Genomic DNA, 23,183 nt, shown 5'->3' with positions numbered 1-23,183 from the left:
CAACAATTATGTATAACATAACTGTAGTCACAGTCACTCATGGTTGGAAATTATTTTATGTAGATTTCTAAACTTCTCCCATGGTGAAGCAGCGTAAGAAAAAGGACTTACTGTTTTTTCCTCTTAGCCATCCATTCGGTTGGCTGGATTTGAATATTGGAATTATTGCTAACTTAATGAATAATATTTTGCTGTGAAAATAGTGATGTGAGTTATTTCTTCTTTGGGTAAAGAATCTACTTTTCCAAAATCTCATTTTGATTGTTGCATTGAGCCTTTTTGATATTACAGCACATAACAGCTCCCTCTAACATGTCTAATTGGTAGAGGCTAAGATTTAGGAACAAAAGAAAACAGATCTTGAGAGAGTCCTTAAAAGAGGCTGTTGGCTGTGGTTGGAAGGAGGTGTGAATGAGGTGCTGAAAAAGTAACACAATTTCCAGTTGCATTGACCTTAGAAGAAATGTCTGTCTCTCTTCTTAGGTCTCTCTTGAATGTACCTTTAAATGTAGGTTTAAATGTACCTTTAAAGGTTCCAAATGTATTGAACTAGTTCACAAGGTTTTATCAAAGAGGGTGAACCGAGGATAATGGCTAAGTTTTGTCAGCGGCTACTGCAAGAGTGAGGAGTGCTTCTAGGACATAGCAAAAGAGAAAGGTGACTGAATAGTTGAGGGAATCTTTTCAAAAACTGAACGATAAAATTAGTGTACTTTTCATGTATTAGGGCATGTCTACATGGGGGCATAATTTCAAAATAACAAGGCAAGCATCCACACTACCAAGGCTGTTGTGAAATAAGCTTATTTAAAAATACCCCCATTATTTCAAAATAGTTACGAGTTATTCTTCACAAACAGGAGATATTTCAAAATAACTTATTTCTAAATAACCTGGTAGTGTAGACATAGCCACGTGGACTAATCACAATCAAAAGATGTTGAGTGTAAATGACTGTTTTAAAATGTAAAGAACAGTTCCCCTATGCACCAAGGGGTGCAGTAGAAGAGCAGTAGTATGTGCCGTAGGGGGCTGAAAATACTGGTCGGTGCCAGAGTATTAGCAGCTAAACTACAAGTCCCTCTAATATTTCAGAGCTGGAAATGCTCCAGCCTTGCTCAGACTGCCTGTAGAGTTTGTTCTTGTGAACGTTTCTGGGATTATCTTTTGACATCTCTTGCTCTGTCAGACTTGTCTCTCCTTGGAGTATTTTAACCCATCCCCTCTTTTTCAGCGGTGTTCAAACTCCGGCACGGGGGACGTCACAGCCCTTTCAGCGGTGGCATCGCAACCCTCCCAAGGGATGTCACAGTTCTCCCGGGTGACAGCGCCAAACACCTCCCAGGTGTTGGCATCACAGCTCTCCCAGGGGACGTCGCAGCTCTCCCGGCTTGTGGTGCCACAGCCCCCGTGGGTGACAGTGCCACAGCCCTCTCCAGTGGTGGCATCCCAGCCCACCCCGCACAGTTCTCCTGTATGGTGGCATTGCACCCCTCTCAGGGGATATCACGGCTCTCCCAGGCATTGGCGCTGCAGCCTTCCCGGGGGATGTCACAGCCCTCCTGGGTGAGTGCTTCCACAGCCCCACTACCCCTTCCTCCCCCCCAAAGCCACTCCTCCGGCTCAGCCCTGCTGCCGTCGCCTGTCTAACTTATTGAGCCGGGGCCCCCGCCGGTTGCAGCAGCGCTGTTCTCTCATATGGGAGCACATCTCAATACCGGAGAAAGATCCATTCCGCCTGCCCCGGGCAAAGCAGAGGGGTCACGCGGCACCGCCATACCCCTATGGCCCATCCAGCTGCCTGCTGCTGCGGCCGCTGGCCCTGCCACCACCCGCGTGTAGCCTAAGAAGCAGGTGGCTCCTAAGAATCCAGCACCACCACCCGGGGAGAGGAATCCATGAGGGGCGCCCCAGGCAGGGACCAGCCCCTTGCTCAGCTCCTGCCTCTGTGCCTCCCAGCAGCAGCAGCAGCAGCAGCTACAGACGCCGCAGGAGGCACAGAGGTTGAGCCCAACCCATACCTGTGGTCGCTCCGCCAATAACCCAGGCATGGCAGCGAGGCCGGAGCAGGAGGCTGCAGTCCCCACGACGCAGTACATGATCAACCTCACAGCCGAGGCAACCTGGCTGCTGCTGCGCCTCCACCCGGAGAACCAGTGGGGGTGGATGAATCCCTTCGGCGGCACCGGTCTCCTGCTGGGCTCCCAGAGCAGGGCCGGCCTGGACCTGACCTCCTTAATGAAGATCTCGCTGCTGAATGAGCAGAACCGCTACGACGACGAGGAATACGAGGAGGATCCGGAGCTGGGGGTCATGGACCAGGAGCTGGTGCGCAGGTGCATGGGATGGCTGCGTGGGTTGGAGGAAGTGAAGAGAGAGGGCAGCTGGAAACCCTGCCCCACCTGGATGACCCCTGAGCCTGAGGGGCGGAGAACCATCTCACCCTCGCTCCTCCCGGCAATTGCTGAGGCTGCCCGTGTGCTTTGTCTGGGAGCAGAGTTCATCCGTCCTCTCCGACACCTGGTCTTGTGACCGTTCCATCCCGCTCCACACGTTCGTGTCTGCAGACTCAGCCATGAGAGATCAGAGTTTCAGTGCCGGGTTTAACCAGCAAGGAAACGGACTTACTCTGCCCAGACAGAGGCGAGGGACAGCTGTCCGTGCGAAATGCACTGGGACCCAGAGAGGTCTGTTCTACAAACAGGGAAAAGAGGGGAGAGCCCTTTTCCCGAGGATTTCTTATTCCTACTTTCAAAAAACTGATTTTGACAACGTTTAGGAAAAATCTTGGTGGGACATGACATGACCGTGCTGCCTCAGATAACGCTGTGTGCTGATGGCAACTGCTGAGTTGTTTAGTGTTAGGGGAAAGTAGCCTTGGAAGGAGATCTCTAGTGGGGCTCCCCAGGGATTTATTCTGAGTCTGGTGGTTTTTATTATCTTTAGCCATGACCTGGATGTAGCAATAAGAGAATAAACCAGTATAAAATGAAAGGCCATTTGTCACAGGAAACGGTTTATAACACACTGGAAATCCTGAGTTTCTACAGAACAGCAAAAATGAAATGTTGCTTGGAGCTTTCTGTACAAAGCTCTACATTAAACCAGAATAAACCATGAAAGAGCATAAAGCCAAGTGATATAACAAAAAAATAATATTGGTACAAACACAGAAAAAACCATTTCTTTCTTTTATTGAACAAAGCTGTCCAGCCTCCGCAGAGACCGCCAAAAATTGCCGATACCGACTGTATTTCAAATCGTCACGGCGGGGTATTGGGAAAAGTTTTCAATTAGCAATAATCGCACCTCGGATTAACCTCATCGGCTACGATATTGCCACTGCGCAAAGACAATGAAACTACCCCCCGGCGCGGTGACCCCGGGCCGGCCACAGGCTCCCAGCTTAGGGCGAGGCCGGGTACCGTGGCGGGAAGCCGGGTACGAAGTGCCCCAGCACCGCTGCCTCCGGAGCCCGGCAGCCCAGCCGGACCCAGCGGGCTTGCGGGGTTCAGCGCTTCTGTGCCGCTCAGAACCCTCAGCTGGCCGCAGAGGCCTCTGGGAGCGCGATGGAAATGTCACAGTGACGTCACCAGGCGGGAGGGGTGGGGGCGGGAGAGGCTGTTTTGTCTCACTGCAGCTGAAATGCTTGGAAATCACAACACCACGTGGGGGCTGCTGGGTGATTCCCGCCAGATTTTCCCGGCAGTTCGACATGGGCGGAAACCAGCCCCCACTGCGCGTGCGCAGAACAGTCGCCTCTGGGGCATCAATGCCTTGTGCTCAGCCTGGCACGGGACATGGGAGCTGAAAATCGCAGGGCGCTGGGCCATTCCGCAGCCGCCCGGAGACTGACAGCGCGTGCGGATCGGCCCCTGCAGTGGGGGAGGGGAAACACCCCCTAGAGGGGGCCCCATTTACACACAGCAGCTGTCCCCAGGGATCGCTGCCCCAGCGCCGCGCAGGACATTGCTCCGCCTGCCCGTGGGAAGCCATCGCGCAAGGGGCTGGACGCTTCCGAGGGGGGGCGCCCGGGCGGTGACAAACGCAGCAGGGGCCGATCCTCAGCGTGTGATTGTGGGGAAGCCCCCAGGGCAGCGCGTCACCCCGAGAAGCAGCGACACAGCCCCGGACACTGACCGGGCAGCGCTTCGTCCGCCTCAGTCCCCGCCCGCCCGCATCTCGGCGCGTCCCCTCCCCGCGGGATTGACACTGACAGCAGCGGCCCCGGGATGCTCCTCCGGGACGTGACTCCCAGGCGGGGACACTGCGATGGGTCCCGATCCACTGTCGGAGTCACTGGCCGCCCCTTCCGGCGGACACGCGCGGGGATGGCCGCGCACGGGGAGCGGGTCTCACGCCAAGGGCAGCACCGACCCCATCGGACTCCGACCGCCCGTTCGCAGCGCTGCGCCGCCAGCTCCCATCGGACCCGCCTCTGACCAACGCCCCTTTCCCATCCCCAGCGCCCCTGGCCAGCGAGTGACCGAGGGAGCGTTCTCGGGAATGGTGTTTACAGGGAGGCGATGCAGCATTTGTGAGTTGTGGGGTGTGCGCAGAATGCACCAGCCCGTTTGTCTCTGCGAGTATCTGGCAGGAAATAAATGAATAGACACCAAACCTCCCTCGTTCTCGGCATTCCCTGGAATGTGACCCTGCTCCGCCAGCACCGCCCAGCACAGAATCTGAACACAACTCCTGCAACCCACCTGCAGCAACAAACCAGGCCACGCTGAGTGCAAGTCTCCCGTCCCACTCCCAACCGGTCGGGTAGTGCTCGTGAATTATATAATACAGACTCCTTGGCAGAGACCCACAGTCCATTTCCCGCAAGTGTCTCTGCATTGGAAATGACTAGAGAGAGAACAGCCACAAAGGGGTGTGTGACCGGGTGGGGTCATTTATGCGGGGATGCCCTGTTCACACCTGTGCACCATTGAACTGTTCACTCCACCTGCTCCCTAGAAGGGCTTTAGAAGTCGGAGAGTTCGGGTCAGTGGCAGCTGAACAGAGTCAGGGACATTCGCGTGACAGGTTAGGAGAGAGACAAGGTCACTTCTGCAACATTAGCAACCAGGGGCGCCGATTTCCTACTTGCCGTGTGTGTGCTGGGAAGAATGTGCAGCAGCATCTGTCCCCCACCCGCCACCCCGCCCGCACACAGAGCCGGAGGGAGCGACACGGGCTGGGCGTTGGGAGGGGCCATGGGACGAGAGGACCTAAATAGTCTGTGCTGGAGAGGAAACAAAACCCGTATTTGCATAGCGCGCGGGACATGCAAAGCAGGGGCCGGTTCGTTCGCTCTTTAGTGCCCAGAGATCTGATGGAGAAACCAGGGACTCTCTGGGGAACGAGCCACAGATGCCCCGAACCGGCAGATTCCTAAGCGCGTGCCCTTGCAATGACAGGGGGACATGGACATGCGGTTACTTCTCCGGAGAGGAAGCAAAGGCGGTGCCCGGAGCGGGATTTGAACCCACGGCTGAGTTCGGAGACCAGAACACCCATGAGGAGACAGAGAGGCCCTGGAGTGGGCCGCTTTGTTAGCTCACTCCCCGCCCTGACAGCGGCCCGGGCAGTTTCTTTCGACCTTCGTTTTCCTAAATGTTTGCGTTACTCGGGGGTGGCCAACATCCAAGCCAGGCCCAGAGCTGAGTGGGGGTGGGGAGCTTGCAGCTTGGACCAGAACTTCCCAGAGGGTCGGAGTAACACGCGGTTTCGGTCAGACCATTGTCCTACCGACAAGAGGGATACAAAGGAACAGAAACAAGCAACGAGCCCAACCCAGCAGGGAAATAAACTGATGATGCTTTACGGGGATGAGAAACTGAATCTCGAGGGCAAGTTTCAAAGCGGAGAAAACACAACCCCCAGCATCAGACACTGCCCTGCTTTACAGATTCTGACAGGGTGAGCTTTTGGGGAAATCTCTCTCACAGTATTTATCTGCATGCGTGCAGAATAGAGAAGAACCGTTTCTCTCGATTTAATCTTGTATTCTTGAAACAAAATTATCTGTTTTTCAACAACAATGCCAGAAGAAAGCGCGCACGCAGTCCCCCACTATCACAAATTGTGCAGTCGAGTTTCCTGTACTTGAGAAAATCGCAGAGGTCAGCGTACCCACAGTGCAACGGATAGGCCTCACCCTGAGAAAACCACCTTCCTGAGCGTGATATTTCCTCTGCCAGGTAAGTATAAACTCTCGTCCTAGAGCCCCGCCAGCCCTCAAGCGCCCCGAACTCTCACATCACGGTGCCTCCCACTTCCACCTCCAAACAACCCCACTGGCACCGCTTCCCGCTGCTGCCAGCTGCCCCACCCCTGTCCCCAGACCCCACCCAGAGCCCCGCTTGCAAATTAGAGCCCCGCTCGTCAGCCCGCTCCCATTCCCACAGTGCTCCGCTCGCACAGACATCTGCATACGTGCACACGCGGCTCCGCCCCTCCGGATGGGCCACGCCCCTGACTGCTCTTGGTCCACACTCTCCCCTGTGCAGCCAGACCCGGCTCTTCAGCTGCTCAGCGCCCGATAGACAGAGCCCAGGACCCTCTCTCAAGTGCTGCCCGAGAGGCGGGGGGTTAAGGGAAAGTAGCGGGGCGGGGGACAAAGGGGCGCAGCAGGAGAGGATGCACCTGGCCACACGCCCGGGCGCTCACTGTCACCTGCGGGGAAGTCACGTGGCCGCAGGTTTCCCACCGGTGTGGTCCTGTCCCCTCCCCGGAACGAACCACTAGAGGAGCAGATGGAGCCGGGGCGTGTTGCTCTGCTGCTCCCGCCGCGGCCAGTGAGTGGTGTTTGAAAGACGGAACCAATCGATGCGGTTGCCCCTTTGGAAATATAAATATTCACAAGTTGGGGCGAGTCTCAGCTCTGCAGCTCCGGCCACATGAGCAGGGAGGGGGCTGTATTGGGGGCGGGGCTCACAGGGTCCCTTAGGACGGGGACACCCCTGGCTCTGGCAGGAGGCTGGGAATGAATCCCCGGTCCAGCACGGACCCGCACCGCTGCCCTGTGCAGGGACAGAAAGAAACACTGTCCGGCAGGTGCAACCAGAGGGAGACGGGGCCCCTCGCTCCTGGCTTCGCTCCCTGGGATCCCTTTAGCTTCACTGAGAGGAGCCGTTTACAGAGGCTGCCGCGCTCGGCCAGGCAATGGAGTCAGGACATGAAAGAGTTAATCCTCAACATCAGAGTGTTGTATCCTGCCTGGCCTTCGCTCAGCGCGCCCAGGGCAGGGCTGTTCTGCGCGTGTCTCTGCTGCCCCCGTGCGGCAGACGCAGGAAGTTCCGCAGCTCTGGTTTGTGCACGAGCAGCCGCAGGGTTCGTGTCGCTGTGTCTCTCGCACAGTAATAGCGGGCGGTGTCCTCGGGCTTCAGGCCGGTCACTTGCAGGTGCAGCAGGTTGCTGGGATTGTCCCTGGAGATGGTGAAGCGGCCCTTGAAGGCCTGGGCGTAACTGATGGAAGATGAACTTGGGTGTATTTCCCCGATCCACTCCAGCCCCTTCCCCGGAGCCTGACGGACCCAGCTCATCCCGTCGCTGCTGAAGGTGAAGCCGGAGGCTTTGCAGGAGAGGCGCAGAGAGTCTCCGGGCTTCTTCACATCCCCTCCGGACTCCACCAGCTCCTGGGACCGGGCACCTGCGAATAAAGGGATAAGCACCGGTAAAAAATTTAAAAAAACAGCCGATAATTGTCTGGGCTTCTGGGTCTGTCATTTCATCGGGGCACAATATACCTTCCAAAGCTGCTGCAAGGAAAACAACTGTGACCCAAAGTCTCATTGTCCCTGGTCCTGGAGGGGGAGGTTCTCAGGGAACTGGCTGGTCACTGCCCAGACCCAGGGGGCTACGGATTGTTCTTGCGGGTTCACTCTGGGCAGAAGGGGGGACAGATTTAAACAGGAAACTCACTCCCTTATTTGCATATCCCCTCCCTGCGACACATAAAACCTTATCACTGAACGAGCCCAATTCACCTCCGCAGAGATGCAGAAGGGAGCGAGCCAGGATCACTCAGCGGGCAGGGTGCTCACCTGTTACCCTGCAAGTCCAGGCTCGATTCCCTGCTCTGGCCCAGACTTCCTGTGTCGCCCGGAGCAAGGCGCCTGGGCCTTATCTGAAGCACTCAGGCGCCCAACTCCCATAGGTGCGCTGGTGCCAGAACACCCCGATACAAGGTCCTGGCGGAACCGCACCCGCTGGAGAAGACGCAAGGACACCCCGACCCCTCGTACCGCTCAGGGCAGGGTGGCAGGGAGGGGATAGAGATGGTTGGATCGAACCAGCCTGCACAAGGCAGAGGGCGAGGACTTTTCCCTTCTGCGTGGCGACACGTGACTTGTTTGTGTCAGTGTGAAGAAGAGGGGCCCAGAGGCGGTGCCTTGTCTGGCTGGGAGGGGACCAGGAACTTTCACGGGTCTCTGAGCCGGGCCATACTCATGGGCCCGTCAGGCCGGCTGGGCCCTGAGCCAGGCACATACACTGGAGCTTTGAGAGCAACAATCCCGAATAAAGGCAATGGAGAGTCACAGCCAGAGCCCCGCCCCCAGTGAGACCAATGGCCCAGTCCCCAGTGTCTCCGCACTCTTGAAAACCCGCCTCCCTCCCTAGTGCAGGCCCGGCTCTGCCCTGTCACTGTGTGTCCGGGGCAGCACTAGGGGGCGCTGTCTGCAGCTGTCAGCGAGCGGAGCTGCAGCGAGACCTGGCTCCTGGCGGTGTCTGCAGAGACGGTGACTCGGCCTTGGAGGGAAGGAGGGGGCGGAGTTCGTGTTCCAGCTGCTCGGTCTGTACCACGTGCACCCCGCCCAGCCCAGCCCTTCCCCGCGGCTGCCGGACCCAGCCCCAGGCGGCGCTGGCGGTGCAAACCGAGTCTCCGGAGATGCTGCAAGTGAGTGTCAGGGACTCCCCGGGCTTCGCCGCTCCCGGGCCCGTTTCCTTCAGCTGCACTTGGGAGAGGACCCCTGGGAGGGAAACACGGAAATGACAGAGAGAGCCAGGCCCTGTCCCCTGGATGCCAGGACCATGTGAAAATGAAACACCCCAAAAGGGCCTAAGGGACGGAAGCACCCAACTGCCATTGAATTCCATTGAGATAAGGGCACCTCGTTGCCTTAGGCTGCCTAGAACAGCTCCTGTTCTGTAGCCAGTGCAGCAGCGACCACTCCAGATCCCCAAAAGCATCGGAGTTGAAGGAGGCTCCAGGAGGAAGAGGAAAATCAGCAGCAGGTTCATCCTCAGTGAAGGTGCAAACTGAGCCCAGCAGCCAGGCCCGGGCAGGTCTGTGTCGGGGGAGACTGAGGCATGAATGGAAAAGGGGACAGGGTGGGAGCTGAGTCTGGAAAAGGGGACAGGGTGGGAGCTGAGTCTGCACAAGGGGATCCCAGCCTGGGACGCAACCTCCCCGACAGGGGAGGAGAACGGGAATCTCCCCACAGATCCGCAGCCTTAGTAGGTCTCCGGGCGCTGGGAAATCCCCTTTCTGTGGGTGCCCCGGCTCCGCCCCGTGTCGCTGCCTGCAAAGCCCTTGGGAGAGCAGCTGTTCGGTTTCCCTGGGCAGGGGCTGGTGCGTGTCACTAACGCTCCTGAGCCGACTTTTTCCATTTTATCCACAGCGTTCCTGACATGTGGTGCCCAGAACTGGCCACAACGCTCCCGGTGAGGCCTGGTCAGTGCAGAGAAGAGCGAAATAATCACTGACTGCTCCTGTCTCGCTCACAGCACTCCTGAGAAATGTTTGCTTTGTTGGTAACAGTGACAGGCTGTCGGCTTCTGTTTGACTGACGGGTCACTAGGGGCCCCTTGGGCAGTGCCCCGCCTCGGGAACATTTCCCTTCTGTGTGGGGGCTGGATGGTTCCCTCCTAAGGGCCGCACTTTGCCTTTGTCCTTATTGATTTTCATCCTCTTTACGTCTGACCATTGTTCGTTCTGAAGTACAGTCCTCTGCTCCAAAGCACTCGCGACCCCTCCCCTCTGATCTCCTCTGCAGGCTTTATCAGCGCCCTCTCTCTGCCATTCTCTAAATCAGTGGTTTTAACCTTAGTGCACCCTGCACCCCTTATCCTAGATTTAAAGTAGGTCAGTTCTTTAAATCTAAGATACATCACACAAATCTGGCATGTCTCTGTGAGGGAGTGGGGGCTGTCTGCTCTGTAACCCGGTGTCCCCCTGTGCTGTGCTGTGTGATTCCCAATGACTCACCCACCTATGTATTAGCCCAGACACCTAGGCCCAGCCTAACCAGATAACAAGGCTCTTGCAGAGATGAGCACCTGGTTTGGGGGCAGGGTCTGGGAGCCAGGCAGTTGCTGGCTGGGAAACCTGAGGGCTACGTCTAGACTGGCCACAAATTCCGGAAAAGGGATGCAAATCAGGTAAGTCAGCATAGGGAAATCCAAGGGGGATTTAAATATCCCCCGCGGATTTAAATAAACATGTCCGCCGCTTTTTTTCCGGCTTGGGGAAAAGCCAGAAAAAAAACGTCTAGACTGGCGCGATCCTCCGGAATAAAGCCCTTTTCCGGAGGATCTCTTATTCCTACCTTTTCCGCAAGCAGGAAAAAAAGCGGCGGACATGTTTATTTAAATCCGCAGGGGATATTTAAATCTCCCGCGGATTTCCCTATGCTGACTTACCTGATTTGCATCCCTTTTCCGGAATTTGTGGCCAGTCTAGACGTAGGCAAGGGGAACAGCCTGAGCTGCGGGCTGAGGATTTAAGGGGGGAGAGGGGAGATAGATTCCCTGACGCAAAGGGTCTGAGGCATCCTGACCCTGACTCCTGTAGCCACATTAGGTCTGTGCTGTGCTGTATCCTGGAGAAGCAATAAACCCTCCTCTACTCTACTGGCTGGTGGAGTCTGTTCTGGTTGCTACGGGGCTGCAGAATTGCGGGGAAACCCGACGCGCCGCTACAGTGTCGCACCCCCAGGGGGTGCTGCACCCCAGGTTAAGAACCCTTCTCTAAATCATTAATGAAGCAAATCATCCAGTTCAGTCCAGCTCTGACACTCATACCAACGACCCACAGAACTCAGCTGCTGCCAGCCGAGTGTCACGTCTGGCCCTGGTACCCAGCACAGTGAGTTCCAGCCCGGGGACTCGTTAGCAATGGCAAAGTTTTAATTAAGCCCCTTGAATGCCATGGAGTGCTGGGGATAACACATCGACAGAGATTAATCACTACATCTGCCCCCGCATCCCAGCTCCCAAGCGAGGTGCCCACCAGGGAAGGGCAGGGAAAGAAACCAATTAAGGAAATCTCTGGGGGCCTTATTAGACCTGCAGGGCTGGGAGACCAGCAAACAGCTGGATGAGCTCACTGCTGGAACCCCCAAATGTAGGGGTCTGTCCCGCTCCCCTCCCTCTGTGCGGTGTCTGTGGCTTTGTGTCCATTACAGGGTGTCCCCCCATGGAGCCAACCCCAGGGCTCAGGTGCACAGTGCAGGTGTCTGGCGAGGCCTGTGCCCACCCCACTGCCCTGGCTAGGGAGGGAGCAGGTTTGCTTGAGTCCAGTCAGCCATAACGCGCTAAGGGCCCTTGCTCCTGGATCCTGGCGGTGCAAAGGGGAGGGGAACAGAACCCGCCCATGGCCTGGGAAGATGCGGAGCGACGTCTCTCCCAGTGAAGATGGGGTGGAGGTGGAGAACCCTTCCCCCGATGGGTCACTCAGACACAAGCTCTGCAAGGCCGGTTGGGCTCGCTCTGTGTCTGCTCAGAACAAGAGTGTCAGGGTCTGCTGGGGGAGGTTGGGGGAGGGGCGGCTGTCCTGCCCAAAATGGCTCAGTTCTTTACACTATTCAGCATCTCTGCTGTCCTGCCACAAGGGCTGTGCCATATTGTACGGGATGGATGGTGTCTCCACCTGCACAGCGGGGGATGTCACCCCCACCCGTCCCCACTCCGCTGCACGAACACATCCCTGTGCACACAGAGAGGGGCCGGGGAACAGGCGGACACACCCAGGGGAAAGCTCGGCTGGACTCAGGCCTCCAGCCCAACCTCTGGCCCAGCTCCCTGCTATTTCACCCCATGAAGGGATTCTCTGGCTTGTGCCACAGGAGGGCAGAGCCCAGACGAGCATCGATGTCCCAACTCCCCCTAACAGTGCAGGGTGTAGAACAGGCATCTCATGACTTCGTTCTCTGCTGGAAAATTACACGGCTCCTTCAGTCCCAATGGTGTTTCTCCTGACTCACACCCATGCGCAGGGTGGGCAGAAACAGCCCCGGTGAACCCAGCTGAGTCCCCAGGAGTCAGGCCAGGGGGCCGACAGCAGAATCCAGGCCGGGTGGAGCTGGGGATCGGGCCCTGCTGGCTCCATGCCCGGACAGTAGTTACCGGTCTGAGTGCCTGGCCCCGGGGGTGTCTGGGCATCTCCAAAGCGAGGCCGAAACTCTGTTACTTAGCGACTCTGCCGAGGGCTCAACCAGGAGCCCAGTGGGGTTCAAGGCTGGTCCTGAGGGCCCCAGAGGGGATTTAAGGCCCAGGCAGAGCCAGGAGACTGTAGGAAGCTTTGGGCTCGGAAGCAGCACGGGGCGAGACTCAGGGGCAGCCCTGGCCAGGTTGGCAGTGGATTAGGGTGGGTCCTGGGTGGGTCCCAGCTGCTGTGGCAGAGGGACGCTGGGCAGGGATGGGAAGGACACGGGATTGGGCCACAGGAGTCCCGGTCAGGGCAGAAGGGAAGAATCCCAGTAAGCTGGAGCTGCCTCTGCCCATGCAGCCAGTGTAAGGCGCCTGCTTTGGTACCGATCCACTCGTGCTGCCCTCAGTCTCCACCTGTCTGTGGCCTGGCCCTGCCGCACTCCCAGGGCTCGTCAGCCAGGGGTGTCCTGCAGAGAACCATCCACCCAGCCCCCTGCCCTTGTCTGGGCAGCGCCTGCCTCTGGGCTGCTTCTCTGTGTCACTGATCTCTCTCTCCTCGTCGGCCATAACCCCACCACCAGCCTCTGCCCTGCAGCCCTGCCCTCCCGCATGGGGAATCTCCCTGCGAAACGCCACCAGACACTTCACCCTCGCCCCTCAAATCTCACTGTAAAATTCCCATCCGGGGTGACATCTGCACAGCCCAGCCTGCCGACCGCAGCCAAGCAGATGAGAAGCTGGAGCGGGGGTGGTGGTGCCTGGAACAATGTCTATAGTGAGGGTGGGGGAGAGGGCTGAGACATACTGAACCAAACTGAGAACCTGTGTATGAGGGAACCACATTAACTTAGCGTCTCTCTCAGCAGCCCTGGATCCAGCCCCCCTGGCTGGGCTGCCCCCTTTTCCTTCTCCCTCCAACCCCAAAATAGCCCCACGACTCCCATCTTTCCCACATTCATCGCTTTGCATCTCTGAGGCCACATCCCTGCTCACTCCATCCCTTCCCCATCCTCCCTCACTTGCACCAGGCTGGGGCAGAGGGTTGGGGTGCAGGCTCTAGTCTTGGATTAAGGGATTTTGAGTATGAGGAGGGCTCTGAGCTGAGTTTGGGGCAGGCAGTTGGGGTACTGGAGGGGTTCTAGGTGCAGGCTCTGGGAGGGTGTTTGGATGCCGGGGTGCTCGGGGCTAGAGCAGGGACTTAGGGTGCAGGGGGGTGGTTCACGACTCGGGTGGGCTTTCAGGATGTGGGCTCTGACTGGGCACCACTTACCTCAGGTGGCTCCCGGGTGGTGGTGCAGTGGGGCTAAAGCAGTCTCACCCCTGCCCTAGCCCTGCACCACTCCCAAAAGCAGTCAGCAAACTCCCTTCCAAGTCCTATTGTGCCCCCCGCCCTGCGCTGTGGAGATCGGATACAGGGTGGGAGACAGGGCACCGTGACATCAGCGCCCTCCTCTCCCTCCCCTGCCCTGCACAGCGAGCAGGAGGCTCCCTGTTGTGGGAGGAGGCAGCTCCAAGGCAAAGGGCAGAAGATGCGCAGCAGTGGGGGGAGAGGCAGCTGAAGCGCCGGCACTTGATAGTCTCTGGGCCAAATCAGTCAGGATCCCCCGTCAGAGGCTCCAAGATCTACAACTAGATCCCAATCTACTGGCTGGTGGCCACTGGCCTAAACAATCCCTCCGCTGCGCACCAGGGCCAGCCCTCTGCAGGGAGGTCCCCGAGGGGCAGCTCTGTTGCTCTGTGTCTGCAGAAATGAGGAGCCCTGAGGCACCTTGAAGTCCGGCCGATTTATTAGGGAATAAGCTTTTGAGGCAAAAACCACTTCATCAAACACATGCAGCCCTTGTGGGTGTTTTCACTGTCAAACAGATTGGATTGGAGAAGATGAAGCTGTACCTTAGGGCTTGACTGTAGACAACAGGTCATATGATGTGTCCTGCAGGGAAGCTAGAGGCATGCAGGTAAGGAGAGAGGTCAGGTTTCCAGTGTAGGCTGGTATTTCTGTGACCGTTGTTTCAGTGTACGGGACACCAGGCATTTGAAAAAGTGATTTTTACTCCCAAAACCCTGGTGCATCTACACTGCATGGCTATTTGGGGATACCACAGGTATCCAAAAGAGCTACCTCACATCTCAACAAGTCACCTATTATTTCAAAGTAACGGGTGTGTTACTTCAGCATTCTTTAAGGGATGTCTCAAAACAGGAGGTTATTTTGAAATGTGGCACAGTTTAGATGAGCCACGTTTCAAAATAAGCTATTTGTGTATCTTATTTTGAATGTAGGGTGCTATGTGGATGCACTTTAAGGTGCCATTGTCTTCCAGTTTCTGAAGAGATGGTGAGAGAGAACCACTCCCCAGCTGTTAGCCACAAACAGAAGGCTCCTTAAGACTGTGGAGAACAGGCTTAGAGAGAACATGACTCAAGAAATTGTAATTGCACAAAGAGAGAAGAGAAGAAACCTGCGCAGAGCAGATCACATGAGATTCTTATAGAATTGGACGATCCACTGTGGCGTAGTGGGGGTGCCGTCTGCTCTGTGTCCCGGGGTCCCCCTGCGCTGTGATGGGAGATTCTCACTGACTCTCTCAGGTGTGTATTGACCCAGACACCCAGGCTCAGCCTCCCAAGGAGAGACAAAGGATGGCGGGTGGAGACCAGCACCTGGCTAGGGGGCAGGGCTGGAAGAGAGGTTTAGTTTCTGTCTGGAATCATGGAGGAGGCAGCCTAAGCAAGGGGCTGGGATTTAGGGGCCCAATTTCCCCCATCTCAAGGGGGGCTGAGGCATCCCAGGTCTGGCCCTGTAACCGGATTACACCTGTGCTGTGCCCTATCCTGGAGAAGCAATAAACTCCCTCTATTCTACTGGCTGGTGGAGTTTGTTCATGCCAGTACAGGGGTGCAGGAGGCGGGGGAACCCCGACACGCCACCACATCCATTTTGTCTGGACTCTTTTGACTCTGATATCCATGGCACCCTTCTGTTTTCACACCTTTCTCAGTGCCCATACAGTGAGGCCCTGCCCCCAACTAGCATTACAAGGACAAGGAAAGAGATTCCTGGGGACAGTGCATGGAAGGAGCATTGTAGCTAGAGGGTGACGAGTCTTCTTGTTTCTGTAACTCACTGGCTCTATTTCTCTCTCTTTGTCCCAGGAAGGAGACCCAAATGGGGCTGGTGAATCGCACCCAGGTGACTCATTTCATCCTCTTAGGGATCCCCAACACTGAAGGCCTCCAGACCATCCTCTTCTTCACCTTCTTAGCCTTCTGCCTCTGCACCCTTCTGGGCAACCTGCTCATCTTCTCAGTGGTCCTTGCTGACTCCCATCTGCACACCCCCATGTACTTCTTCCTCTGCAACCTCTCCGTGCTGGACATGGGCATCTCTTTCAACATCGTCCCCAAATTGCTGGCCAGCCTCTGGGCCAACAGTAGAACCATCTCACTGGGCGGGTGCATGGCCCAGGTCTTCTTTGTTCACTTCCTAGGTAGCACCGAGTGCCTGCTCTTCACCGTCATGGCCTTTGACCGGTACGTGGCCATCTGCTACCCGCTGCGCTACCTGCTGATCATGAACTGGCGGGTGTGCGCCCTCCTGGCCACCGGCAGTTGGATCGCCAGCTCCTTCCATGCCACCGTCCTCACCAGTCTGACCTTCACGCTGCCCTACTGTGGGTCCAACATAGTGGACTCTTTCTTCTGTGACATCTTCCCCGTGGCCAAATTGGCCTGTGGGGACACGTCCATCTTGGAGACCGTGGTCTTCACCAACACTGGGGTGGTGCCTATGAGTTGCTTCGTCCTCATCCTCGCCTCCTACATCAGGATCATCACCTGCATCTTGAAGATGAACACAGGTGAAGGGAAGCGCAAAGCGGCCTCCACTTGCGCCTCCCATCTGGCCGTGGTGACCATGTTCTTCGGGCCCTGCGCTTTGATCTACACTCACCCAGAGATGAGCAAAGTGCTGGTGACCCCTGTGAACATTTTTGGCAACCTGGTCATGCCCATGGTGAACCCGGCCATCTACACGCTGCGCAACAAGGAGGTGAAAGCGGCTCTGAGAAAACTTAGCGGGGGTCAGAGGCCTCCTGCCGGTTGATGTGCAGCAGGTGTAGGATGTGAATCTGTTTTCAAACCCACCTATAAATACATCGACATGGCGCCTCAGTGACTCTCCCTTCACCCATCCCCACACAGCCCCATGTATCTCTCTGGAGCTCTATCTGCCATAGGAATGCTTCTACAATCCCGAGCTGTCAGGCTGACATTTTCAACACTGCCCGAGGGACAGTTTGCACTAGAATGAATCAGAACTGGAAGAACCACAAACTTTGTAGAGGTCTCTGAAAATCTCAGCCTCAAAGAACAGATCTGTAGAGCTTGAACTCTTTCCATCCATCATTATAGGGCAGGATTTCCACTGCCAGGATCCTCATGGCTGCTGTGTGCATCCTCTCCAAGCAATCAGCCCCTGGCTTGAGTTGTGCACGCCAGACAGGGGCAGAGTATTCAACCGGTGCTGGCACCAGAGGCGAAACCGCCTCTCTCCTACTTAGAAATGTTCCCTTGTGTGTCCCAGGGTCACTTGAGCTGTGTGGCCCCAGTTTTGTAGTGGGAGCTCTTGTTCAGCTAAATCTACAGTCGTGCACTGCGGGGGGCAGCCGGAGTCTGCCTGCTGGTGTCTTTGCACTGGCCTGGGAGAACAATGTCCAAAGAGCCACAAGCCCAGACTCTGGTGCCTGGGAAAAGCAAACCGGGAATGGAAGGTCGGTTCACACACGGTGCACATCCATTTTAAAATTGAGGTGGCTGCTACTGCGCAATAGGCCACCTCCTTTCATCTCCAATCTCTGGGCTGTGGATTGCCATAGAAGCAAAATCAGGGACAGCTGGTGGTTATAGTGATTAGTAACTGAAAACTATCAATTCAACACAACTACATTTGAATAGTCCATGGGAATTATTTGCAGAATGTTATGTTGTGACTAAGACAAAGGCTTGTCCCACAGGGAATCTGGTTTCAAGTCCTGTCTGGGCAGAGGAATCTCTGCTTGTCCTTGAGTGTGTCACTAAATTGCTTTGTACCTCAGTTTCCCCATTTGTTATACATGAATAATTACATCTTTTGTCATTCTCAGCCATTTGATGTGTATCGCATTCAGGCAGCGGCTGTCTATGTGTGTGTGCGCGTGCGCGCTGGATGCTGCATAAATGGGGCCAGGTCAGACTTCCACACAATAGGCCCTACCATAATACCCATGATAATAATAGTGATAATACAAATAAAAATAGGACCATAGATTCCTAGAGCGCTAGCACCGGAAGGGCCCTAGAAAGGTCATCAAGTCCTACCCCAGCCCAGCAGGGCGATCGGAGAGACACTTTGGATTTGGTCTCGTTGCAGAACCAGGGCGCCGCCGCCTGGCCCTTCGGGGGGCAGGTTTGGTCTCAGCTCAGACCGATCCCCCGCCCGGTGTGTGTCCGGGGCAGTAGCACCCGGTGGCACCTTTGGTGCTCGGCAGCCGGTTTTCCGAGCGGATTGCAGGGCTGGGCAAGCAGGGAGTCTGTGAAGCTCCCTGCTGCATTGGCGGGCCAGACCCAGTGGTTGGGGGGGGGAGGATTCCACCCGCCATGGGTGTTTTGCCCAGGCCTGTGTGAAATGCTCCACGTTTTGCTATTGACCATAAAAATGAGGGTGGAGGAGAGTAACTCTCCATTGCTGCCCTATCGGCAGATGCTGCGCTCTCAGGGCATTGACACCTCCAGGGCATCACAAGGGCGTGGGGCTCTGGGGTTCCTGTCCCAGGACTTGCAATCAGAGCATCTGCCTTGTCAATGCCAGTCCCAGCAGCCTCCTCACCAGCTCCAGGCTCGTGGGTTCATTCTGCCCAATGCTCCTCTCCAATCAGCCTTTTCCTGGACAAGCCATTACTTGAGGGGCCAGTGGAGGCCTCTTCTGTTTCCTCGCAGGTTATTAGAAAAGGTGAATGGAGAAGAGGGAAGGCCACAGAGAGGCACCACTGGGAGCTGAACCAGGATCTCTTGTTTACTAGACAGGCGCTGAGCCAAGGCGCCCTCCCGTAGAAACAATTTTAAAATACTCTTCTTTATGGTGCCAGAGAAACCTCCAGCTTCCAAAGTGCGGCCCTTCCCCATCTCCCCCCGCCCTTCCAGTGTCCAGGCCACAGAAAGCTTCAGGCCAGAGACAGAGGCTCTGACAGATGCATTTCCCGCAGCCACTGTGGCTGTAGAGGCGCTAGTCCTCAGCATGTTGTCTGCACCTGCCTTGGCTCTGCTCTGAGCCCCGGGAACCTTCCCATCGGCTCCCACCTTGGCATTGGCCACTTGCTAACACTGAGCCACGGGACAGCGTCTCTCTGCCGCGAACACGGTTCCCATCCCCAGGACTTTTGTACGAGAGGAAATGTTCAAACTGAGCCGAACAGACGAGCTGGGGGCAGCAAGGAGGCAGGGCCGGCTCTAGGTTTTTTAGTACCCCAAGCAAAAAATCCCCCCCCCCTATTTTTTGACAGAGGCATGAGTGGAGTGGGACTGGGGGCTTTCCTGGTACTTAGAGCCGGCCCTGCGGTGACGGCGCATTGGGGTCCCCCGTCTCCTGCACCCCGAAATGGCACGAACAGACTGCACCAGCCGGTGTAATAGAGGAAGTTTATTGCCTCTCCAGGATACAGCACAGCACAGATGTAATCTGGTCACAGAGCTGGGCTAGGATGCCTCAGGCCCCCTTGAGGTGGGGGAAGACTGGGCCCCTAAACTCCAGCCCCTTTCCCTAGGCTGTCTCCTCCATGCTCCCAGCCAGCAACTAACTAACCCTCTTCCAGCTCTGCCCCCCAGCCAGGGCAGCATTCCACCTTCCTTTGTTCCTCTCCATGGGAGGTGTCTGGCCATACTGGTTTGCATAGTGACTCATCCTGTTTTGCTGGGTCGTGGTACCCACGGCAGCCAGTGGGGGTTACCCCAGAACCAGCAGCAGAGAAACCAGCCAGGTACCCCCACTATGTCACAGTTCTCCCCCCTCCGAGAGCGAACTGAGCAGAGTCACTCCGCTCGTGACCTAGGGAGGTTCGGGTCCTCTGCGTGGGAACCCGCCCTGGGGACACGGATGCTCCCCTTGACTCGGGCTGGCCGTGGCGAGGCCCCACATGGGCTGGCTTCCCTCTGTCCACTCGCCGCCCCGCTCCAGGGCAACTGGCACAGGCCTGTCCTCGGGGGTCACACCCACCCTTCCGCTGGCCTTGATCTCTGGCCAGGGTCTCTCAGGCTGGGACAATGAGCCCAGCGAGCCTTCTCTGGACAGCCAGGGCAGCTTCCACACCCAACGCTCCATCCAGGGGGGTCTTCCCCTCCCATAGCTCTCTCAGCGAGCCCAGAGGGTCCTCTATCTGGGGTAGAGACCCCCAAGCCACTTTCCTACTGTCTTGGGCCTTCCCGCACCTCTGACAGGAGTCACAGGACCAGCAGTACCGCTGAACGGCTGTAAAGATTCCCGGCCAATAGAAGTGTTGGAGCAGCCTCAGCTGGGTGCTCCGGATCCCCCGGTGGCCCCCAACGGGGACATCGTGGGCCAAATACAGCAGCTTGAGGCGATACTTTCGGGGGATGACCAGCTGCCACTGGACCCCCCCATGCCCTCACCTTCCTGGGGGGAAGCCATTCCCAGAACAGGAATCCACGCTCCCACAGGAATCTCTCCTGGCCACCTCTCCCCCGGGGCTGAGCTGCACGGAGGCCAGCCTGGTCCCTCAGCCTCTGCAAGGAGGGGTCTGCCTGCACCTCAGCCTGGAATTCAGCTGCTGAAGCAGGTATCAGGGCCTGTTCCCCACCTTTACCTAGGTCCAGAGTCCCAGCCTGGATGGACCCCGTGTCCACTGGGATGGGACCCTGAGGACGCTGCCAGGAGTCCTTCCCTGGACCCATGTTGTCAGCCCCCCACTGGCTCTGGCTCCGGGTAGTGACTAGAGCCTGCTCTGTCCCAGACTCCCCGTGTCACCCGGTACAAGGCGCCACGCGCCAGATTGTTCCGGATATCGCGGTGCCTGGTGGGATTTTCTGAAGCACCCAGGCTCCCAACTCCCATAGGTGCGCTGGTGCCAGAACACCGCAGTATGAGGTTAAGGTGCCACTGCACGCGCTGGAGAACACAAGGACACCCCGACCCCTCGCACTGCTCAGGTGCGGGTTGGGATGGTTGGATCCAACCAGCCTGTACAAGGCAGATGGAGGGAACTAGCCCCCTTCTCGGGTGACACGTGACTTGCTTGTGTCACAAGCGGGGCGCAGAGGCGGTGCCTTGTCTCCGTGGGAGGGGATTGGGAACGTTCACGGGTCTCTGAGCCGGGCCATTCTCGTGGGCCCGTCAGGCCGGCTGGAAACTGAGCCAGGCAGAGACACGGGAGCGTTGTGAGCAACAACCCCGAGTACAGGCCATGGAGAGTCACAGCCAGAGCCCCGCCCCCAGTGTGACCAGTGGCCCAGTCCCCAGTGTCTCCGCACTGTTGAAAACCCGCTTCCCGATGTTAGTGCAGCCCCGGCTCTTCCCTGCGCCAGTGTGTGTCCGGCGCAGCACTATGGGGCGCTGTCTGAATTTGTCAGCGAGCGGAGCTGCAGCAAGACCTGGTTCCTGGAGGTGTCTGCAGAGACGGTGACTCGGCCCTGGAGGGAGGGGGCGAAGTCTCTTTCCCAGTCCTCGTTGCTACTTGCATAGCACATCTGCCCCCTCCTCGATGGGGCTCTCACAGCGCTGGGGAGAGAATGAGAAATGACGTCATTAATTCTCGCCATTCATGTCTAGGGGTTGCCTGGGAGTCGGCTGTGGGGCAGGGGAATAGTTTAACCAGCGCTAGTGGGTTCAGCTCCCGTGGTGCGATGATGGGGGTGGGGGATGGGATTCGTGTTTGTTGTGAGCCCGGAGGTGCGAACATTTCTTCTCTCTGCTTCTGTGTGGTCTGATTCGGTGGGAATTGAAGCTCCAGGCCGGGAGGTTCAAGGTCATTTCATGCGATTCGGTGCCTGGATCCCACAGCCGCTCAGTGCGATTCTTCTTCCTTTACGCCCTTTAGGACGGGGGCGCCCCAGTTCGCACCGCGTCTGTGTGATGTAGTGTTGGTACCTTGCTGGTTGCTATGCTGGGCTGTGGGTGACCTCCACTGGCCGCTATTTGTAACACAGCCCAGCAGAACAGGAGATGAGTCATTATCCAAGGGGCTCCCAACCTGTCCGACCAGTTGGCTCCCAGGGAGAGAGACAAAGGGAGTGGCAGGGAGAAGCATCCATGTGACTCAATTGGGTGAGTTCCCACTTGTAGGTGTCGCTTCAAGGACAATACCTGCCATAGATTTTCAGTTTGTCATGGCATCACAGGGTGAGAGGAGCCCAGGCTGGGGGGAGCCAGGGCTCAGTGGCCCCACAGATCAGGTAGCATGTGAGGGAATCCCCTCACAGCCTTTGAACAGTCCCTGCAGATGTTCCCTGAGACAACACAGAGAGGTACCGAGCACAAGACCACTAGGCTGGCAGATGGGAACTCTGCACCAAGAGAGCAAAAGGCCTTAAGAAAAGCCTCGTCTGGCCCCAGATGGGTTTCTGGGCCTTTTCCTTCTCCATATTTCCTTCTGAGTCTTGCGACGAGAAACTGCCGGGATCTTTTGCCAACATTTGCCTTGCTGGGCACGTGCAGAACTGCCTGATTCCTCAAGAGGTGGAGGAAATGGTGGGAAGAGCAGACACGTTTCCCCAGACATCACTGGGAGCTGCGTCCCCCCCCCCCTCGACCTCACCTGGCAGCTTAGCCCTGGTGCCGCCCTCTGGGACTTTTCTCCCAAACGTTCCTGTGTTGCCATTGACCATCCAAAGGGAGGCAAGAGGAGAGTAACTCCCCATCGTTGCCCGATCTGCAGAGGTTGCGCTTTCAGGGTCTCTGGGCACTGACAGCCCAAGGGAGTCACAGGGGCGTGGGGCTCTGGCTCTCCTACCCCAGCACTTGCAGTCAGAGCCCTGCCTTGCCCATGCCAGTCCCAGCAGCCCCTTCACCAGCTCCGGGCTTGTGGGTTCATTTTTTCCCAGTGCTCCTCTCCAATCTGCGTTTTCCTCAACAAGCCATTTCTTGGGTGGCCAGTGGAGGCCTCTTCTGTTCCCCACCTAAGCCAGGACAACCCCTTCCATAAGCTACTTTATGCTTCAAGACAACCCCTTCCGTTTCCGAAGTGCAGACTTTCCCCATTTCCCTCGGGACTTCCAGAGCTACTCTAAGAAAAAGCAAAATATAGGCACGCGGATGCCCTGAACGAACAGCTGCTGAGGATATTTGAAGTCTCCCCAACTTGGCTTGCCGCTCCTCTAAGGGAATCCCTAAGCAGATGCTCAGGGGACACATTGAAATGTGGCCGCTTCTCCACGTGGAGAATAAAAATCATGTCAGGGGTGGGATTTGAACCCACGCCTCCTTGAGGAGACCAGAACACCCACTTGGAGAGAAGAAAGGCTCTTGAGTCTGGCGCCTTAGACCACTCGGCCACCCTGACAATGATACACAAGCCTTTCTCTCAGCCGCACCTTTCTTAAATGTTGGAGTTGCTCAGGAAGGGGGGGGTCTTTCTCTTTGAGCCCCTCCCAGCCATTGCTCAGCGCCGCCAATGGACACACACACTCACACTCCCTACAGCGGTGAGGTGGTTTGTGGTGAGCTGCAAGGAAATGGGCCGGGGGCGGGGCCAATAGAACGGGGGTCCCAGGCCGGATGTGACGCAGCGTCGCGCTGTTCTGTCTCCTGGCAGGGGGGTTCCAGAGTCCGGCTG

At 56.9% G+C, this 23,183-nt stretch overlaps 1 protein-coding gene, 3 non-coding genes and 1 pseudogene across 5 annotated transcripts; 1 reads left to right on the top strand and 4 right to left on the bottom strand.

Annotated features, from left to right (window-relative positions):
• Nucleotides 1–3,213: 3,213 nt before the first annotated feature.
• LOC142821413 (U4 spliceosomal RNA) lies at nt 3,214–3,354 on the bottom strand. Its single transcript, XR_012898187.2, has one exon. It is a non-coding gene; the product is annotated as a U4 spliceosomal RNA (small nuclear RNA).
• A 2,259-nt stretch (nt 3,355–5,613) lies between these two features.
• On the bottom strand, nt 5,614–8,201 carry LOC149521191 (Ig heavy chain V region 3 pseudogene; annotated as a pseudogene). The gene is made up of 3 exons (XR_016348093.1): nt 7,740–8,201; nt 7,280–7,642; nt 5,614–5,735 (listed from the first exon to the last, which is right to left on the bottom strand). The product of XR_016348093.1 is annotated as an Ig heavy chain V region 3 pseudogene (transcript).
• Nucleotides 6,036–6,199, bottom strand: LOC149521192 (U1 spliceosomal RNA). The gene has a single exon (XR_016348135.1). It is a non-coding gene; the product is annotated as a U1 spliceosomal RNA (small nuclear RNA).
• A 7,331-nt stretch (nt 8,202–15,532) lies between the features above and the next one.
• LOC149521190 (putative olfactory receptor 10D4) lies at nt 15,533–16,614 on the top strand. Its single transcript, XM_089774478.1, has one exon. The coding sequence runs from the start codon at nt 15,533–15,535 to the stop codon at nt 16,466–16,468; it is 936 nt and encodes a 311-aa protein (XP_089630604.1). The 3' UTR covers nt 16,469–16,614.
• A 6,187-nt stretch (nt 16,615–22,801) lies between these two features.
• TRNAL-CAA (transfer RNA leucine (anticodon CAA)) lies at nt 22,802–22,910 on the bottom strand. The gene is made up of 2 exons: nt 22,873–22,910; nt 22,802–22,847 (listed from the first exon to the last, which is right to left on the bottom strand). It is a non-coding gene; the product is annotated as a tRNA-Leu (tRNA).
• Nucleotides 22,911–23,183: the final 273 nt, after the last annotated feature.

This window comes from Pelodiscus sinensis, chromosome 30, assembly GCF_052426305.1.
Source record: "Pelodiscus sinensis isolate ZL-2025 chromosome 30, ASM5242630v1, whole genome shotgun sequence".
NCBI classification, from domain to species: Eukaryota; Metazoa; Chordata; order Testudines; family Trionychidae; genus Pelodiscus; species Pelodiscus sinensis.
The sequence above is the reverse complement of the archived record's forward strand: the minus strand, read 5'-3'. Positions and strand labels throughout refer to the sequence as shown.